The sequence below is a fragment of the Spermophilus citellus genome, assembly GCF_964194105.1.
Source record: "Spermophilus citellus genome assembly, chromosome: X".
In the NCBI taxonomy this organism is placed as follows: Eukaryota; Metazoa; Chordata; class Mammalia; order Rodentia; family Sciuridae; genus Spermophilus; species Spermophilus citellus.
The window spans coordinates 46,056,780-46,077,825 of NC_138190.1; the positions used below are offsets into that span (position 1 = coordinate 46,056,780).

The 21,046-nt window shown below is 35.3% G+C and overlaps 1 protein-coding gene across 4 annotated transcripts in view; it reads right to left on the reverse strand.

The window, feature by feature from the left end:
* The window catches only part of WNK3 (WNK lysine deficient protein kinase 3), a 146,486-nt gene that overhangs the window by 119,540 nt on the left and 5,900 nt on the right, over positions 1–21,046 (reverse strand). For all 4 annotated transcript variants that reach the window (XM_081278270.1, XM_081278268.1, XM_081278269.1 and 1 more), the window contains exon 2: positions 276–448. In XM_081278270.1, the coding sequence (XP_081134396.1) occupies positions 276–448 (173 nt within the window). The remainder of the gene's footprint in view (positions 1–275; positions 449–21,046) is intronic.

A 21,046-nucleotide genomic window follows, 5' to 3' on the forward strand; every position in this document is an offset into this window, starting at 1 on the left:
AATATGGCTAAGCTGTCAATCATTTATTTTCCTTTACAAAATGGAATTATATTTTTTTCTATAACAATTTCCAATGCTAAACTTCTATGATATCCCACAAATATTAATTTATCAGTAATGCATACTTTCTAACATACTTCATTAACATCCTGATTTTTTTACTTACCAGAAAACACATTTAAGAAAAATTTTAATCAATAGTATAAAAATAACTGTTATGACCCTTGAAATTATTTTCAAATAAAACTCCATTGTCACTATCAATGTCAACTTACGTCTTTAAGGTTCCTGATGTCATTAGTTCAGTTACTAATACAATACATTTCTTTCCTTTTAATATAGATTCCCAGGAATCATAAAATCGAACTATATTGGGGTGCTGGAGACCTTTTAGCATCTCTGCTTCTTCCTTAAACCGCTGCTGCTCAGCTTTGGTTAACTTCCGGTCCTGAAATAGAAGAACAAGTTCCAAATTAAAGCCATAGAAAAAAATTTGGGGGGATACCAGGGTTTGAACCCAGGAACAGTTAACCACTGAACTACATCCCTAACACTTTTTGTATTTTGATTTGAGACAGGGTCTTGCCAAGTTGCTCAGGGCCTTGCCAAGGTGCTGAGGCTGGCTGTGAACTTTTGATCCTCCTGTCTCAGCCTCCCAAGCCACTGGGATTACAGGCATGAGCTACCATGCCTCGCTTTATGCATATTTCTAACACCACTCAAATTGAGTGCTTTATTGTTCGTACATGTGTATGAATGTATTTTCACCAGTCAGTTCTTTCTAAATAGTTACTTTGACTCTTTCCACAGGCAATGCAGCAGTTATTACGTTTTGTAACTACATTATAAACCCCCCTACAAAATATGGACTGGGGATGTAGCTCAGAGATAAAGTGCTTAACTAGCATGTATTAAGACCCTGGGCTTGATTCCCAGCATACACACACACACACACACACACACACACACACACACACACACAATATCAGTATCTTGAAAAGCAGTATCTGAAACTGAATGCAAAAGTTTAATAAAAAAAGAATACAAGAATCCCACCCCCAAGAAATCCCTGAGTTTTCATATCTAAAAGCTCTATAATGTCAGGGTGAGAATAATCAAAATGTCAGACACCTAAACATTTACTCTGGCTTAATTTCTGAATTAACAAAATATTCTAGGTTTCCAAAGTATCAGGTTACCAACCAATGAAAAAACTTCAAATAGGCACTCAACCTCTAATCTATTTCATTAAATGATATAAATTAAAGGAAAAACCTTTATAGAATTCTGAGGAAGGACTGTGATCCTATATTTCTAAACTCAGACAAGTTATCAATCAAGTTTAAAGGGGGAAAAAACCTACATTTCTAGACAGCAGGAACACTGAAATAAACCATCCCTTACACTATTTCTGAAAATATTATTTAAACATGCTTCAATAAAAGCATGGCCAGGGCCAGAGCAGTGGCACATGCCTATAATGCTAGCAATTTGGGAGGCTGAGGTAGGAGGATTCCAAGTTTGAGGCCAGTCTGAGTAACTCAGTGAGATCCTGACACAAAATAAAAAAATAAAAAGGGCTAGTGATTTAGCTCAGTGATAGAGTACCCATGAATTTAATCCCCCAGTACAAGGGGAAGGGAAAAAAAAACTGCAGCCAGCCAAGTGTGGTGGTCCATGTCTATAGTCCTCTGAGGCAGAAAGATCACATGAGTCCACGAGTTTGAGACCAGTCTGGGCAACAAGGTGAAACCTCATCTCAGGGGAAAAACAGATAAGCTGGCTTACAATAAAGTCAGAAATTTCCAAAATTTAGAGTTTAGAGTTAAGCCTAAGTAGTAATGACTAAAGTAATTGGTAAAACTGAATAAGTTTTCTCAGCATTAATTAAAATTGAAGTAACACAATGCAAAAGGAACAACCTGGAATTAAAATTCCAGATTACTTCATTAAAAGCTAATTAATAGAGAAGAAATAATAAAAACAATTTTTGTCTTTTTCAAAGGAGAGCAGTAGAGAAGGGAGTGATAGAACAATTTTTTAAGTTTTGATGTTTTTAGAGAAATAAATTCAAGTGTATCTATTTAACATTTAGGTATAATGTATAATTTCCATTTCAAGATGGTAGACAACATATTAAATTATTTCCCCCCCCCTTCCTAAAACCCACAAAATGACAAAGGAAATATATAAATAAACCCAGAGCAGTGATAGAAATGTGAGAAGGATTCAAAAAAATTTTAAGATAAAAAATTTAAGATAAAAATCCATACCTTGATAGAAATATATTTTAATAAAATTCAAGACAGTCTAGGAAATGGCAACTCCATAAACATAAACTGGAAAACCTCTCCATTAAAGAGGTTTTGTAATTAAGAATTTTAAACATTCTTAGAATCAAATGAAGATGGAAAAACAACATATCAGAAGCTCTAACATAACAGTGAAAGCAGTTCTAAGAAGGAAGTTTTACACTTGAGTGCCTACATTTAAAAATCCAGCCAGGCTTGGTGATATACATTTGTAACGCCTACAATTCAAAAGGCTGAGCAGGAAGATTCCAAGTTCCAAGCCAGCCTTAGAAACTTAGTTAAGAACAAGATAAAAAAACAGATACAGTCAGAGGAATGAGACCTTGTGCTCCATTTTTGTACAATGTGTCAAAATTCATTCTACTGTCAGGTATAACAAATTAGAACAAATAAAAAATAAAAAGGGCTGGGGCTATAGATCAGTGGTAGAGTGTCCCTACGTTCAAGCTCAACACTGCAAAGAAAAATAAAATATTTCAAACAAACAATCTAATGCTGCATCTTAAGGTCCTGGGAAACAGGACCAAATGAATCTTAAACTAGAAGAAAAAAAGAAATAATAAAGATTAGAACTGAAATTAACAGAACTAGAAATTAACAACAATACAAAGGATCAATGAAACAAAGAATTGGTTCTCTGAAAAAACAAGATTGATAAAACCCTAGCCAAACTAACACAAAGAAAGACAGAAAAGTCCCAAATTAATAAAATTAGAGACAAAATGGGGATATCACACAGACACAACAGTAATCCACAGAATTATTAGGGACTATTTTGAAAATTTATATTTCAATAAATTGGAAAATTTAGGAAAAAATGGACAAATTTCTAGACACCTATAATCTATCAAAATTAAACCAAGAGGATATAGAAAACCTAAACAGATCAATAACTATGAAAACTGAAACTGTAATAAAGTCTTCTGATGTAGAAAAACACAAAACCAGATGGATTTACAGCTGAATTTTACCATTTTTTAAAGTAGAACAAATACCAATACTCATCAAGTTACTCCATGAAAGTGAAAGGGAAGGAATGCTTCCACACCCCAAACAACGCCTATATCACCCTGATACCAAAACTGAAAAAGCACACTTCAAGAAAACTACAGACCAGTATCATTGAACATAGACTGAAAATTATTAGCAAATTGAATTCAATGATACATGATCATCAGACACCATGACTGGTTTCATCCCAGGGATGCAAGGCTGGTTCAATATATGCAAGTTAATAAATGTTATACACCACATAAACAGAACCAAGGACAATGCAGTATCCTTTCATGATAAAATCCCTGGAAAAACTAGGGATAGAAGGAACTCACATCAATATCATAAAGGATATATATGACAAATCCAAAGCCAATATCATACTGAATGTGAAAAAACTGAAAGCATTTCCTCCAAACTCAGAAGCATGATGAGGACATCCACTCTTACCACTCCTATTCAAATAGTAGTTGAAATCTTAACGTGAGCAATTAGATACGAGAAAGAAATAAAAAGAGATAGAAATAGGAAAGGAAGAAATCAACTTATCCCTATTTGCAGATGATAAGTTCCTATACTTAGAATATCCTACTGGTTCTACCAAAGACTTTTAGAGCCGATTTTGAAAAATTAAGAAAAGAAGCAGAACACAAAAATCAACATACAAAAATCAATAGCTAGGGACTAGGGGTTAAGTTGGTAGAGTGCTTGCCTCGCACGCACAAGGCCCTGGGTTCAATCCCTAGACCACACACACACACACAAAAAATCAATAGCTTTTCTACACACCAATAATGAATCCACTGAAAAAGAAAGCAGGAAAACAATTCCATTCACAATAGTTTCAAAAAAAGATATCTAGGAGCCAGGTGTAGTGATGCATACCTGTAATCCTAGCAACCTGGGAGGCTAAGGAGGAGGATCACAAGTTCCAGGCTGACCTTGGAAACTCAGCAAGATCTGTCTCAATTAAAAGGGGCGGGGGCTGGGGATGTAGCTTCAGTGGCAAAACACTCCTGAGCTCAAAACTCAGAACCAAAAGGGAAAAAACATAGCAATAAACCTAACCAAGGAGTTAAAAGACATCTCTAATGAAAATTATAGACCACTAAAGAAAGAAATCAAAGAAGACACCAGAAGATGAAAGATCTCCAATGTTCATGGACAGGCAGAATTAGTATTGTGAAAATGACCATATTATCAAAGTTATTCAATACGATTTCCACCAAAATGCCAATGATACTTTTCACAGAACTAGAAAAAACAATCCTAAAATTCATACAGAAGAACAAAGACCCAGAATACCCAAAGCAATCCTGAGCAAAAAAAGCAACGCTGGCCACGTGCAGTGGCACAAACCTGTAATCCTAACTGGGAGGCTGAGGCTGGAAGATTACAATTTCAAAGCCAGCCTCAGCAATTTAGCAAGGCCCTAAGCAACTTAGTGAGACCCTATCTCAAAATAAAAAATAAAAAGGGCTGGGGATGTGGCTCAGTGGTTAAGCCCTCCTGGGTTCAATCCACAATCCACACACACAAAACAAAACAAAACACTGGGGTGGAGATATAGCTCAGTAGGTAGAGTGCTTGACTCACATGCACAAGGCCCTCTGGGTTCGATCCCCAGCACCACACCCCCCCCATACACACACAAAAAACAACACGTTAGAGGTCAGCCTGGACAACACAGTGAGACCCTGTCTCAAAAATTAAAGTAAAAATAAATGCTATTGAAGAACATAGTATACATTTTTCCCATTTGATTAGAACTTCAATAAGACTTCTTTTTTTGGGAGGGGAGGGGAGTGTTAACTCTCTTGGCTTTTCTTCCTGAGTCACATATTTAATGATTTTAAAATTTACCTTCAGTAAAACTGACTTTTTTGATAGACAGTTCCATGAGTTTAAGCAAATGCATGATCATGTACACTGTCACAATCAAAATACAAAGCAGTTCCATCACCCTTAAAAAATTCCCCTGTGTTGTCCATTTACAGTTAAGCCATCTCTTTACTCATACTCTGGAAATCACTTACCTATTTGTTATCCCCCTTTCTTTTCCAGAAATATTTTTAATAGTTAATATTTAATAATAATAATATTTAATAATTTAATTATTTAATATTTAATATTTATTTTTTAGTTGTAGTTGGAAACAATACCTTTATTTATTTATTTTTATGTGGTGCTGAGGATCGAACCCAGGGCCTCATACATGTGAGGCAAGAGCTCTACCGCTGAGCCACAACCCCAGCTCCTTCCAGAAATCTTATAAATGTAAAAAGACAGTATATATATACTCTTTGATCTGACTTCTTTCATTTTTATAATGTATTTTAATTGATGCATACCGTTGTAAGTACCAGTAGATATTGCTTTTAATTGTTGAATGTTGGAAACATCTGTGAATGTACCACAGTCTGTTTCTCCATTCCCCAGATGAAGGGCATTTGGGTGGTTTCCAGTTTAGGACAATTACAAATAAAGCTACTTTAAATAAACCCATAGAGGTTTTCATGTGAATACAGGTTTGCTTGGATAAATACCTCAAGTGAGATTGATGGGTTGCATAGTCAGTATGTTTTTGCTTTTCTGTTTGTTTATCTGGTTTTTAATTTATTTCGCAATACTGAGGATTGAATGCAGGAACTCATACATCCTATTGAGCACTCTACTATTAAGATATATGCACAGACCTGGTAAGTACATTTAACTTTACAAGAAATAACAATGTGCCAAAGTATTTCTGCCATTTGTATTCCCACCAGCAATACATAAGGTCAATATGTGAAAGTTCATCTGCATGCACCATCCTCATCAGCAGGTGGTACAAGGATTGGTGTTTAGCTATTCCAACAGGTGTATTGGAAGTATTTGATTATGGTTTCAATATTCATTAATGATGAATGATATTGGGTCATACAAATATCTTCTTTGGTGAAATGTCTATTCACATCTTGAATTCATTTGTTAATTGGGTTGTCTGATTTTGTTGTTGAGTATTGAGAGTTTTTTATTCTACATACAAGGCTTTTGTCATTCAATTTCAAAATATTGGGTTCAAAATATCCTCTGCTAACTGTGGATTGTCTTTTCATTCTATAAATAGTGTCTTTCACAGAGTTAAAAATATTAATTTTGATGAAGTCAAGTTGCTATTTTTTTCTTTTATGGATCACAGTTTTGTTAATATATTCAAGAACTTTGACTAACCAAAGGTCACAAAGGTTTTCTCATGTTTTCTTCTTGAAGTTTTACAGTTTTATGGTTTACTTTTAGCCTATGATTCATTTTGAGTAAATTTTTGTATAAGATATGAGATTTAGCCAGCACAGTGGTGCATGCCTGTAATCCCAGCAGCTCAGGAGGCTGAGGCAGAGGATCATGAGTTCAAAGCCAGCCTCAGCAATTTAGTGAGGCATTTAGCAACTCAATGAGACCCTGTTTCAAACTATAAAAAAGGGCTGAGGATATGGCTCAGTACCCTGGGTTCAATCCTCAGTACCAAAAAAATATGAAATTTAGATTAAGGTTCATTTTTTGGAATATGCATGTCCAATTGTTCTACCACCTTTTGTTGAAAAGACCATCCTTTCTATATTGAATTGCCACAGCACATTTTTTTCAAATCATCAATCACATTTGTTTAGGTCTATTTCTGAACTCTGTGATGTTGCACTGACCTAGGTGTCTATCTCTTTGCCAATACCATAAATGTCTTAATTACTATAGCGTTTTGTAGATGCGCTTTATCAGGTTAAGGTTTCCCTTTATTGCAATTTTGCTGAGAGGTTCTATCATAAATAAATACTGAATTTCATCAAATGTTTTTTTCCTGCATCTATTGAAATGATCATGTGTTTTTCTTTTTTTCAGTCTGTTAATATACAAATTGAATTGACTTTCAAATGTTAAAGAATACTTGAATTCCTGGGAAAACCATATGTAATCATCATGTCCTTTTTTACATATTGCTGGATTCAATATGATTATTCAATATTCAATAATCAATGTTCAATGTTACATTGAATATTTTCATCTATATTTGTGAGGAATATTAGTCTATAGTTTTCTTATAATGTAATATCTTTATCTGCTTTTGGTATCACATGGGTGCAGGACTCTGATTTGACTCTTATACTGCTGTCTTGAGGCAATTATTGCTCTGGACAAGACAGTACTGTCATAAAGGAAGATTTAGGCCTCCACTTTGCCACCCTGCAGCAGAGACTCACATTTTCCAGGAATACATTCTACAATCAGCAGGAAGAGATAAAGTTATCTCTTTCCCATATTTGTACTGTTCTATTTTCTTATCTTATTGATTTTGCTAAAACAGCCACAACATTTTTTTCAAAGTGTGATAACAATCATTACTGCCTTACACTGGATTTTCATAAAAAACAGCTTTATCATCTCATAGCTTAGATTATTTATTGAGTTTTGGTTTTGTTTCACAAATAGTTTAAAAATGAAGTAATTTCCTTATATTCCTACCTTACTTTTATTTTTTAATTAGGACTGGCTGCTGAATTTTATCAAATATTTTTTCAGCACCTACTGATATGATCATATGGTTTGTTGATTGGTTTCCTGATATAGAACTGATTTTTTTTCAGTACTAGGAATTGAACCCTGAGTCTCACACATGCTAAGCAATCACTCTACTACTGAGCTACATCCCCAACCCCTCCTGGGTTTCTTCACAAGGCTCATTAATCATTTCCCAGATAACCAAAAATAGTATAACCTAATGATCCTACTATTTTTATATTTATATTTTTAAATTAATTTCAGTTATCTTTGATAATTCTCTCTTCCTTTTTATTTTTATTTGACCCTATTCCTCTCTTTTGCTGTTATTTTTCTAGTATATTAAAGCACTAAATTTACTTATTGTTCATTAATAGTGAAGAGTTTAGGCTGTAAGTTTTCTTCCAGGAGCAACTCTTACAATGGCCCCCAGGTTTTATTGTAATGTCTTCCCTTTTTCATTGATTTCAAGTCTATAATTTCAATTTTGATTTGCTCCTTGATTAAAAATTTACATAGTGATGATTTTACTCTCCAATTAGTTAAGCCTTTTAGTTATTTATTTCATTATTATTTCTAATTTTACAGAGTAATGTAGAATATAAAATCTTTAACTCAAGGATTTCTTTGGGCCACATATATAATGAATTTTTTAGTGAATTACAGACATAAAAATGTATATTTTCCTGTTTGAAGGATATAAAGTTCTATACATCCATCAAATGGAGTATGTGGATTTTTCAATTGCTCTATATTTATTTACTTTTTGTGTACTATTCTGAAAGAAGTACAACTGAAATTTGTTACTTTAATTGTGTTTATCCTTTGAAAATATCTACCAGGTGAAGCAAGGTGCAATGGAACATGCCAATAATCCCAGGGACTTGGGAAGCTGAGGCAGGAGGATCACAAATTCAAGGCCAGCCTCAGAAACTTAGCAAGGCCCTCAGTGACTTAGTGACACCCTCCCTCATAAATAAAACATAGAACAGTCTGGGGATGTAACTCAGTGGTAAAATGTCCCTAAATTTAATCCCCAGTACTCCCCCACAAAAATATACTAGAACTAGATATTCTTGGTTGACATTATTAGCTGAAGTATTTTTGATGTCTATATATTTCTGATATACATATATAAATGTGTGTATGTGTGTGTGTATGTATATATATGTGTATGTGTATATATACACATACACATATATATATAAATTGGGGGGGGCAGGGATTGAACCCAGGGATGCTTAACCACTAAGCCACATACCTAGACCTTTTTGTATTTATGTTGAGGCAGGGTCTCACTAAATTGCTTAGGGCCTTGCTAAGTTGCTGAGACTGGCTTTGAAATTGTGATTCTCCCGCCTCAGCCTCACAAGTTGCTGGGATCACAGGCATGCACCACCACACACAGCCTGATATATCTTCTTAAACAATGAAGTATAATTTCATAATCTCATGTCTAATGTTTTGTTTTGAGTACTGGTGATTGAATCCAGGCCCTCAAACATGCTAGGCAAGTGTTGAACCACTGAGCTACATCCCCAGTGGGTTTTTTTTTTTTTTTTTGAGACAGGGTCTTGCTAAATTGCCCTAGCTGGCCTCAAACTTGGGATGCTCCCATGTAGCTGGGATTACAGAGTTGTATCTCCACATCCAGCTCATGTCTAATGTTCTAGCCATACTTTCCTCCTCCTTTGACAAACATTAACATCACCATTTATCTTAACCTTTCTCTAATAATGTTTACAGTGAACAACACCGCTGGGTTTGTTTTTCTCTTAACCTCTCACAGTTCTGAGTTTTATATTTCATTTTATTTTTTTTATATTGGAGATTGAACCCAGGGGTACTTTACCACTGATTTACATCCCCAGACCTTATTTACTTATTTATTTATTTATTTTTAAATTTATTTTTGGTACCAGGGATTAAACTCAGGGGTGGGCTCAACCACTGAGCCACATTCCCAACCCTGTTAATATTTTATTTAATGACAAGGTCTCACTAAGTTGCTTAGGAACTGGTTAATTTGCTGAGGCTGGCTTTGAACTCATGATCCTCCTGCCTCAGCCTCCCAAGCTGCTGGGATTACAGGTGTATGCCACTGTACCTGGCCCTTTTTAATTTTTGAGACAGATTCTCACTAATCTGCTGAGCCCCCTGAAGTGCTGGAATTACAGGTGAGTCACTGGAATTACAAGAGTGCACTACCACACCTGGCAGTCTTGATTTTTTTTTAATAAGCAAATGCAACATGTCCACATTTGATATAGCAAATTTTTATACTTAATTTTACCCCCTTTATCTTATTCTATGTTCTAATTTTTTAACTTTGTTTCTTTTCTATTAAGAGCATATTCTATTTTTCTTTTTACTAATTGTTTGCCTCTTTTCCTGAAATTGATCAGAAATTATAGGCTCCAGAACCTGGAGATAAGATGTTCAAAATCCCTAGTCATTAGGGAAATGTCCATTCAAAACCATGAGATACTGCTTCACACTTATTAGGATGACTATTAATAAACTAATAAAATAAATAACACAAGTTGGCAATGGTGGAGAGAAATTGGAAACTGGTGCAACCACTATGGAAAGCAGTATGGCACTTCTTTGAAATAATGTCACAAAATTACCATATCTCCAGCAATTCTACTTCTAGGTATATAACTCAAAAGAACTGAAACCTAGGACTCATATAGATAGTTGTACAGTATGTTCACAATAGCATTATTCATAATAGCCAAAAGGTAGAAAAACTCAAATGCCCATCAACAGATATGGATAAAGAAAATGTAGTGTAGACATACAAGAGAATACTGTTCAACCTTAAAAAGGAAATGTATTTCTGCTATGTGCTACAATAAGGAGGAATACTGAAAACATCATGCTAAGTGAAATAGCATGGACACAAATAACTACCATTGTTGATTCCACATCTGTAAAATACCTAGAAGAGACAAATTCATAGAGAAAGAAAGGAGAAAGTTACAAGGAAGTAGGGTGAGGAATGGGGAGTTACTGTAAAAGGTAAAAGTCCTCTACAATGAAACTATAGAACACTAAATAAAGAAATTGAAAAGAACCTTTGAGGATGGAAAGAACTCCTATGTTCTTGAATAGGCAGAATTAATATTGTCAATATAGCTATATTACCAAAAGCACTATATTTAATGTACTTCCTCCTATCAAAATCCCAATGACATTCTTCATTGAAATAGAAAAAGCAATCATGAAATTCATTTGGAAAAATAAGAGGCCCAGAATAACCAAAACAATCCTTAGTGAGAAAAGTGATACCAGAGGCATCACAATACCAGACCTTAGATTACATTTCAGAGCTAAAGTAACAAAAACAGCATGGTATTGGCACCAAAACAGGGATGAAGACTAATGAAATAGAAGGCATGGAGACAAACCCACATAAATACAGTTATCTGATACTAGACAAATGTGCCAAAAACATACATTGGAGAAAGATAGCCTTTTAAACAAATGGTGCTGGGAAAACTGGAAATCCATATGTAATAGAATGAAATTTAACCCCTATCACTCATCCTGCATAAAAGTAAACTCAAGCTGGGTGCAGTGGTGCATGCCTATAATCCCAGCTTCTCAGAAGGCTGAGGCAGGAGGATCACGAGTTTAAAGCCAGCATCAGCAAAAGTGAGGTGCTAAACAACTCAGTGAGACCCTGTCTCTAAATAAAATACAAAATAGGGCTGGGGATGTGGCTCAGTGGTCAAGTGCCCCTGAGTTCAATCCCCAGTACCCAAAAAGTCAACTCAAAGTGGAATGAAGACCTAAGAATTAGACCAGAAACACTTCACCTGCCAGAAGAAAATGTAGGCCAGACACTCCAACATGTCAGCACAGAAACTGACTCCTTAACAAGAGTCCTAAAGCACAAGAAGTAAAATCAAATATCAATAAGTGGGATGGCATCAAATTAAAAAGCTTCTTCACAGGAAAGAAATCAATTAAGAGTGTGAAGAGAGAGCCTACAGGATAGGAGAAAGTCTTTGCCACCTGCCCCTCAGATAGGGTATTAATAGCCAGGATGTACAAAGAACTAAAAAAAAAAAAAAAAAAAAAAAAAAAAAAAAAAAAAAAACAGCAAAAAAAATCAATAAATGGGCAGAAGAACTAAACAGACACTTCTCAAAAGGAAAAAATACAAATATTAAACAAATGCATGAAAAAATGTTCAACATCTCTAGCAATTAGAGAAACACAAATTAAAACTACCTTGAGATTTCATCTCTCTAGTTGGAATGGCAATTATTAAGAATACAAATGAAGGCTGGGGTTGTAGCCCAGTGGTTGAGCGCTTGCCTCAAATGCATGAGGCACTGGGTTCAATCCTCAGCACCACATAAACAAATAAATAAATAAAATGAAGATATTGTGTCCATCTACAACTAAAAATATTTTTAAAAAAGAATACAAATGACCATAAATGTTGGTAAAGATGTGAGGAAAAAGGTACACTTGTGCATTATTGGTAAGACTGCAAATTAGTGCAACTACTCTGGAAAGCAGTATGGAGATTTCTCAAAACTAGGAACAGGACCACCATTTGATACAGCCCTACTCAGTTTATATCCAAAAGATTTAAAATCAGCATGCTTCAGTGACAGAGCCACATCAATGTTTATAGCAGCTTAATACACAATAGCTAAGCTAGGGAACCAATCTAGATGCCTTTCAACAGATGAATGGAGAAAGAAATTGTGGTATAAATACACAATGGAGTATTACTCAGCCATAAAAAATGAATTATTATATTTGCAAGTAAATGGATGGGCCTGGAGACTATCATACTAAGTGAAAAAAAGCCAGTCCCAAAAAAACAAATATTGAATGTTTTCTCTGATATAGGGAAGCTAATCCACAATATAGGGTGAAGGTCAAAAAATAGAAGAAAAATCAGTGGAGTAGACAAAGGGAAATGAACGAAAGGGAAGAAGGATGTGAGAAAGACAATAGAATGAATCTGACCTAACTTTCCTATGTACGAATATGAATGCCACAGTGTATTTCACCATCATGTGTATCCACAAGATGCTGATTTTAAAAAAAAACTGTAAGTAGATAGCAGGAAGATCAGCAGAGTAGAAGGAAGGGAAGAAAGAAGGGAGGAGGGGAGGAAAAGGGGAAGTACTGAAGACTGAATTAAAAAATTATATTCCTTGGGCTGGTGATGTGGCTCAAGCGGTAGCGCGCTCGCCTGGCATGCGTGCAGTCCGAGTTCGATCCTCAGCACCACATTCAAACAAAGATGTTGTGTCCGCCAAAAACTAAAAAATAAATATTAAAATTCTCTCTCTCTCTCTCTCTCTCTCTCTCTTTAAAAAAAACAATTAAAAATTATATTCCATGCTTTTAAAATTAGGTCAAAATGAATCGTAATGTTATATATAACTAAAAAGAACCAATAAAAAATTAAAACATGGTTAAAGTGATAAAGTTTTATTATATACACATAATAAAAATATTCAAAAAAGTTAAGGAGCTCAAAGAACAAACCCAAGGAATGCTAAAGTTAGAAGACACCTGGAAACCAGTAAAGCATTTATGCTTTTCTGTCTCACTAAGATGACTAATAAGTCCTAAATACCCTTATAATTAGCTAGAGGTCATTCATCCACTCATGATAGATCAGCAGATCTACTCTGAAGAATAATGAATAAAATTTGATGCCTTCTGATTATTAATTTGGTACAATACAAGTCTTCCATGTGTCAAACTAAACTACCCCCACTTCATCCTTTGATCGTACAGATCAAAAGTAGTCAGCATTAAGAGTAAACAACTTTACAAAATTACTACAACTATATCTAGACATATTGCTAGGGGTAAGGTCCACTAAAAAGCTAGTGCCAAGACTTTTAAAACTCCGCTTCTGGGGCCAGGCGTGGGAGGGCACACCTATAATCCCAGCAGCTCAGGAGGCTGAGGCAGAAGGATCAGGAGTTCAAGACAGCCTCAGCAACTTAGCAGGGTCCTAAGCAACTCAGCAAGACCCTGTCTCTAAATAAAATATAAAAAGGACTGGGGATATGGCTCAGTGGTTAAGCACTCCTGGGTTCAATCCTCAGTACTTAAAAAAAAAAAACACTCTACTTCTGGACTGGGGGTGTACTTCAATGGTAGAGCACTTGCCCAGCATATGCAAGGCCCTGAGTTCAATCCCCAGCACTGAAAAAAAAAAAAAAAAAAAAAAAAAAAAAACCAAAAACAAAAAAAACAACTGTGAATTCAGCAAAATGAAAAGTAGTAAAACTCAAAGGAGCACCAAAATCATCCAAAGTAGAACTTTCTGCTACTGTTGTAATCCTGTAATCCTTCTTTAATCACACACAACCCCCCCACACACATACACACATTTTACGTATGATACTATTTTATAGACTAACTTCCACATATAATCAGTGAGAAGAATTCTTCCACAAGAAGGAAAAGATGAGGCACAAAAGTCAAACTAGAGAGAAGTGATAGCTTTTGGAGTTGAAAAGAAGCCATGAAAATTCTAGTATATGAAAATGATCCCTAAAAAGAAAGGTAGAGGAGGATCTCATGAAAATCAAGAAAGAATGCAAGAAAGAGACTAGGAGTAGGGAAGAGGAGAGAGAGAAAGGAGAAACACTGGGGAATGATGTTGGCCAAATTATATTGTATGCATGTATAAATATGTAACAACAAATCCTACCATTTTATACAACTATAATTCACCAATAAAAAAGTGGGAAAAATAAAGAAAACAATCTCTAAATCTTGCTATGTCAATGAAAGATTACAAAAAAGCATCAAATTTTTTAATGTTATAAATATTAATTTATGACTAATAAATAGAAGTCAAGTACAAATTATCAAATAAATCTCTGCTACTCCACACCACTTTTTAAAAAGAGTCCTTTCATGAATATTAGCTTAGTAAATGGAATAGTAAAAATGCAAACAAAACCTTTCTTGAGTCATGGCACAATTCCAACATGACTAACCAGCATATGTATTTACTCAAGATAAGAAACATTTCATTTCCAAAAGGTAAACTATGGTCTTATCAGCTATGTCTCTTAATGCAAACACCAAAAATGATCTACATAACCAGGTCAGAGGCTGCATGGATCTATTTCTACAAATGTTAAAGAAAGAAGGCATCAACAACTGTGATATAAAAGCTGTATTATAAAACAACTTGCTTGCTGTCATGGTGGTGCACACCTATGATCCCAGCAACTCACAAGGCTGAGGGAGAAAGATCACAAATTCCAGGCTATTCCAGGGAGCTTTTTGAGACAATGTCTCAAAATAAAATAAAATAAAATAAAATAAAATGGGTTAACAGTGTAAAGTGTCCCTGGGTTCAATCCCCAGTACTGCAAAAAGATAAATTTAAATTTAAAAAAGAGAAAGAAGAAAAACCTTGTTCAGTAAGGATGAATACTGCTACAAAAGCTTCAAAATGGTTCTTCTCTTACAAAGCACTATCAATGAATATTCTTGAAGAACTTGAGACTGTTTGGTATTTTATTACTACCACTTACTAAGCACTCATGTGTCACACGCTTTACAAGCATTATCTCTAGCTGTCAAAATTTTGCTTTTTAAGCTGAACAACAGATACACAATTACCATTCTTGTAATTTATTACTTTTTGTACATCCAAAAAGGTTATTGTGTTTTTTAAAAGTAAAGTAAAAAGCTAAGGCTCCAGAATGTTAAGTTACTTGGCTTGCCCAAGAAACCTAACTGATACAGGCAACACTGAAAGCCCAGTATGCTGAACTCATTTGTTTCACAATAGTTCAAAACATAACAAAGTGCTGAGAAGATGAACATGGTAGTACATGCCCTGACACTCAAGAGGCTGAGGTCAGAGGATCATTTAAGTCCAGAAATTGAAGTCCAGCCTAGGTAACACACTCAGACCCAGTCTCAAAAGAAAACTTGCCTAGCATGCAGGAAGCCATGTATTCCATGCTGAGTACCATAAAAAAAATGTTATGTTCAAATAACTAGTAAGAAGAAAATTCTTAAGTGATCTATGCAAATTTTTATAATACAGACACAGTTGCACATGCTTGTAGTCCCAGCAACTTGAGAGGCTGAGGCAAGAGGATTACTTGAACCCATGAATTGAAGCGTAGCCTTGGCAACATAGCAGGTTCCCATTTCAAAAAATGATTGAGCCCAGGTGCCCTTTACCACTGAGCTATATCCCCAGTCCTTTTTAGTTTGAGACAGGGTCTCACTAAGTTGCTGAAGGCATTGCTTACAAACTTGGGATCCTCCTGATTCAGTGGGATTATAGGCATTCACCACCATAACCAATCAAAAATAAATTTTTGTATATATAAATGATAAAATATAAATCCTTATCTGACTTCTTTGTGCAAGTTATTTAATGTATCTACACTTCAACTGCACCACCTGAAAATTAATAATCCTTACCTCATATAACTATTGCCAAGATTAAATAAGATATTCAAATTAAATACCCGTATAAATGCTCAATGTTAATTATGATAAGCCAGTCATGGAGGCTCACACCTATAATCCTAGTGGCTCAGTAGGCAAAGATAGGAGAACTGTAAGTTCAAAGACAGCCTCAGCAACTTAGTGAGGTCCTAAGCAACTTAGAAAGACCCTGTCTCAAAATAAAAAAAATAAAAGAGAACTGGGACGGTGACTCAGTGGTTAAGCATCCCTTGGTTCAATCCCTGGTACCAAAATAATGTTAATTATGATAAATGAAAAATACATAGTATCCATTATTGCTAAATATACTAAAGCACCTCAAGCACAAATTCCTCTGTTGTTTTCAGAAACTTCAGACGTACTGGGGAAAGACCACATAAAAGTAAGAGGTAAAGCCTGGGGTATAACTCACTAGTACAACATTTTCTCACATGCATGTGGTCCTGAGTTTGATCCTCAGCAACACACACACACACACACACACACCAAAAAACCTAAGAGGTAATTCAATTAATAAATGCAGAAAAATGTGGGAAATACAGAAATACAATTAGAACACTACCGTTACAGATATTACAGGTAAGATATACCAAAGCATATCAATATCTGAGGATAAATAATATATTTTCATAGTCTCAAAGTATCTACCCCAAGATATTTACTAATTTACAAAGGGTAAAATAATAATTTTAAAGTAGAAAAACTCTGGCAGACAACACTTTCAACTGATTAAATCTATTATTGCCAATAATTCATATTAATAACAAGTAACTTCTACTATATTGCACAAAGTACATACCACTTCTGTGGTATCCTTGCCAAAAATTCACAGGCCAAATCTAATCATGAGAAAAGGTAAGACAAATTCAAATTGAGGAATAGTCTTCAAAATAACTAATAATACCCTTCAAAAGCTCAAGACTAAAAACCTGTCATAGATTTGAGGAGACAAGGGTGATACAACAAGTCAATGCAATGTGGAATCATTAACTGGATTACAGAACTGAAAAATGCTGACCAGTAGCAAAAGTGATGAATTCTGAATTAAGTTCTATACCTTAGGTTAATAGTATCATACTAATGTTAATTTTGAGTTTTGATAAATGTCCTCTGGTTAAGATATGAACATACAAGAGATTGGGTGAAAGGTACACAGGAATTTTCCACACTATCTTCCTAACTCTTCTGTAAGTAGAAAATTATCTCCAAATAAAAAAAGAAAACTAAGTAGTAAAGGAGTGGTGTCCTTGTTCCCTACTTCCAATCCTACCATTTCCTTTAAATAACATATATTTAACAGCCCTTTCATCTTTTCACTAACTCCAAACTCTAAGCCTCCTTATTACCGACTATAAACTACTTCTACTTTAAGCTTTATGAAAATGTGGTCCATGTCTGCTTTTTCTCCCCATTGTGTCCCTAGCACTTAGCAATCAATGATTTGCCACATTGCAGGAATTATTTATTTGTTGAATGAACAAATGAATGGCAACTATATTATTTTATTCATTTCCTACTACTACAGCAACAAATTACCATAAATTTAGTAGCTTAAACAGAAATGCAGCCAGGCATGGTGGCACATGCCTTTAATCCCAGCAACTCAGGACACTGAGGCAGGAGGATCTCAAGTTCGAGGCCAGACTCAGCAACTTAGCAAGGCCCTAAGCAACTTAGTGAGATCCTGTCTCAAAATATAAAATAAAAGAGCTGGAGATGTAGCGCCATATAAAGGGCCCCTGGGTTCAATTCCCAGTACCACTCCCCCAAACACAAATGTATTATCTTCCAGTTATAGAGATCAGAATTCCACAAAGAGCTTCCATAGAATAAAAACAAGGTGTTAGCAGGGCTATGCGCCTTTTGGAGGCTATATGGAACAATGTGTTTCCTTGCCTTTCCAGTATTCTAGAGGCTGTCTGCATTCTTTGGCTTGTTGTCACTGCCCAGCAACAGCATCACTTCAACCTGTTTCCATTCTCAGATCTCTGACTACAGCCTTCTATCCTCCCTCTTTTACAAACCCTTGTGATTATACTGGGTCTACCCAGATAATTCAGGATAATATCCTCATCTCCAGATCTCTTAATCTCATCTGCAAAGTCCTTTTGGTAATATAAGGTTACACAGTCACAGGTTCTTGTGAGAAAATCATGTACATATTTGGGATATTATTATTCAGCCTACTACATATATCAATTTGTTATATTTTTAAAATCTATCCAGTAAATAGGTCAAAACTAATTCATTGAACCAATTTGGAAAATTAATGCTACTTCCAGGACTAGAGCTACTTCCTGCCACTCCCATCCTTTATCATTTTGTAGAAGTATTTGCCTTTGGTTTAGACTTAAATTATATGAATAGCTTTTTTAAAATTTTCTTTCTTTTTTTAAGAGAGAGAGAGAGAGAGAGAGAGAGAGAGAGAGAGAGAGAAAGGATTTTTAATATTTATTTTCTAGTTTTCGGCGGACACAACATCTTTGTTTGTATGTGGTGCTGAGGATCGAACCCGGGCTGCACGCATGCCAGGCAAGCACGCTACCGCTTGAGCCACATCCCCAGCCCAATATGAATAGCTTTTAAACAAAAACTAGAACATAAATACTTAAGTTTTATCCATCCCCCCTTCAACATAATAACACTTTATCCATGAGTGTATTCTACTTCTAGGGCTGAATCTGTTGATGACAATGGGAAATTAAACTGAATACTACTACTTGGGGTGTGTCTATAATTTATTTAATAAAGCATTTTCTTGTGTAGCTCAAACAGAATCTAGAAACATTTCCAAGAGTCATAAAAATATTTTAAGAACAAAATTAATTCAATTCAAAACACCACAAAAAATTAAGTGTCTCAGAGTGAATACTTTGAACAACTACATTTATTCAGAAACAGAAATTTTGCCATCTGTTCTTGGTTGTTTTTTGTTTGTTTTTTGTACCAGAGATTGAACTCAGGGGCTCTTAACCACTGAGCCACATCCCCAGCCCTTTTTTGTGTTTTAGTTTGAGACAGGGTCTTGCTGTTTCTTAGCACCTTGCTAAATTGCTGAAGTTGGCTTTGAACTTATGATCCTCCTGCCTCAGCCTCCCAAGTCGCTGGGATTACAGGTGTGGGTCACTGTACCCAGCTGCCATCTCTTTTTTAAATTATTTTTTTCCTTTATTAGAAATTCAACTGTTTTCATATCTAGTTCTAATTTCAAAATTAAATGCAGGACTGATACCTAAAAATAAGACTTTCAGCCATACATAATAGAGCACATCTGTAAATCCCAGCTACCTGGGAGTCTGAGACAGGACAATCACAAATTTGAGGCCAGCCTTGGCAACTTAGCAAAATCAGTTTCAAAATAAATAAATAAATAGTGCTGGGGATATAACTTAATGGTAGAGTGCCTGGTATGTTTGAGGGCTGGAGTTCAATCCCCAGTACCACTAAATAAATAAAGTAAATAAGGGATGTGGTATAACTCAGTGACAGAGCACTTGCCTAGCATGTGCAAGTTCCTGGGTTCAATACCCAGTATATATAAAAAAAAATTAATGAGTGCTTTTTTTTTTCACCAGACCACAGTGGCATGTGCCTATAGTTCTAGATACTTGGGCAGCTAAGGTAAAAGGATCACTTGAGCCCAGAAGTTCTGGGGACCAGCCTGGGCAATACAGTAAGATACCATCCCAATAAGTAAATAAAAATTTTTAAATAAAAATTAAATTTCCCCAAGGTATTCTTAGATGATGAGGCAAAATAAAATAGAAACAAGTTTAATCACAATTTTGATAGATACTTCAGGCACAGACGTTAATAATGGATTTTTAAGCTGTTACCTTTACTGTATTGCTCAGAATACCATAATGAAAGTGTATTAGCATTACTCAACATGTCAACCTGTTATGGTCTATTATGTATTTTTCTTTTCTTGATGGTGTTGGGGTATGTGTGTGTGTGCGGGTGCACATGCATATGTATGCTGAGGATCAAACTCAGGGCCTCACAGACACAAGGCAAGCACTTTACCACTGAGCTACACCCCCGACTTCTGGTAGTTTTTTTTTTTTTTTTTTCTTTTCCCAGTACCATCTTTGGTTTAGTTCACCAACTAGAGTTGCTAGATGTCTAGGTGCTATTAAAGGATTCCTGTTTACCCTGAGAAGAACACAATCATATACCTGGCCCCACAGTAAAGCTTATGACAAACATTTAAATACATTTTAGGAACAACAAAAAAAATTCAGGTATCTATGATGTTTCTTCATTTGGAAAATAGCCACATTATTTGAAAATTCAGTTCCATTAAGAATGTCCTAGGGGCTGGGGTTGTGGCTCAGTGGTAGAGCTCTTGCCTTGCACACATGAGGCACTGGTTTGATCCTCAGCACCATATAAAACAAATAAATTAATAAAACAAAGGTATTGTGTATTGTGTCCATGTTCAACTTAAAAAAAAGAAAGTCCTAGTTATAGTAAAGTAAAAACTGGTGTTTCCACACATAGAAATAGAGTGCTACTGATTCTTGAGTTTTAAATGGAGAAGGAAATAATTACAAACACCTGTGACTGACTCCTTCTGAGAGTTACTGAACATATCTTTCAGTAACATCTAACTAAGTCTTTCAACAGTAAAATAGTCTTCTAAAACCAGGCAACACAGCACCTGCCTGTAGTCTCAGCTAATTGTAAGACCAAGGAAGGAAGATCACTTGAGCCCAGTAATTCAAGAT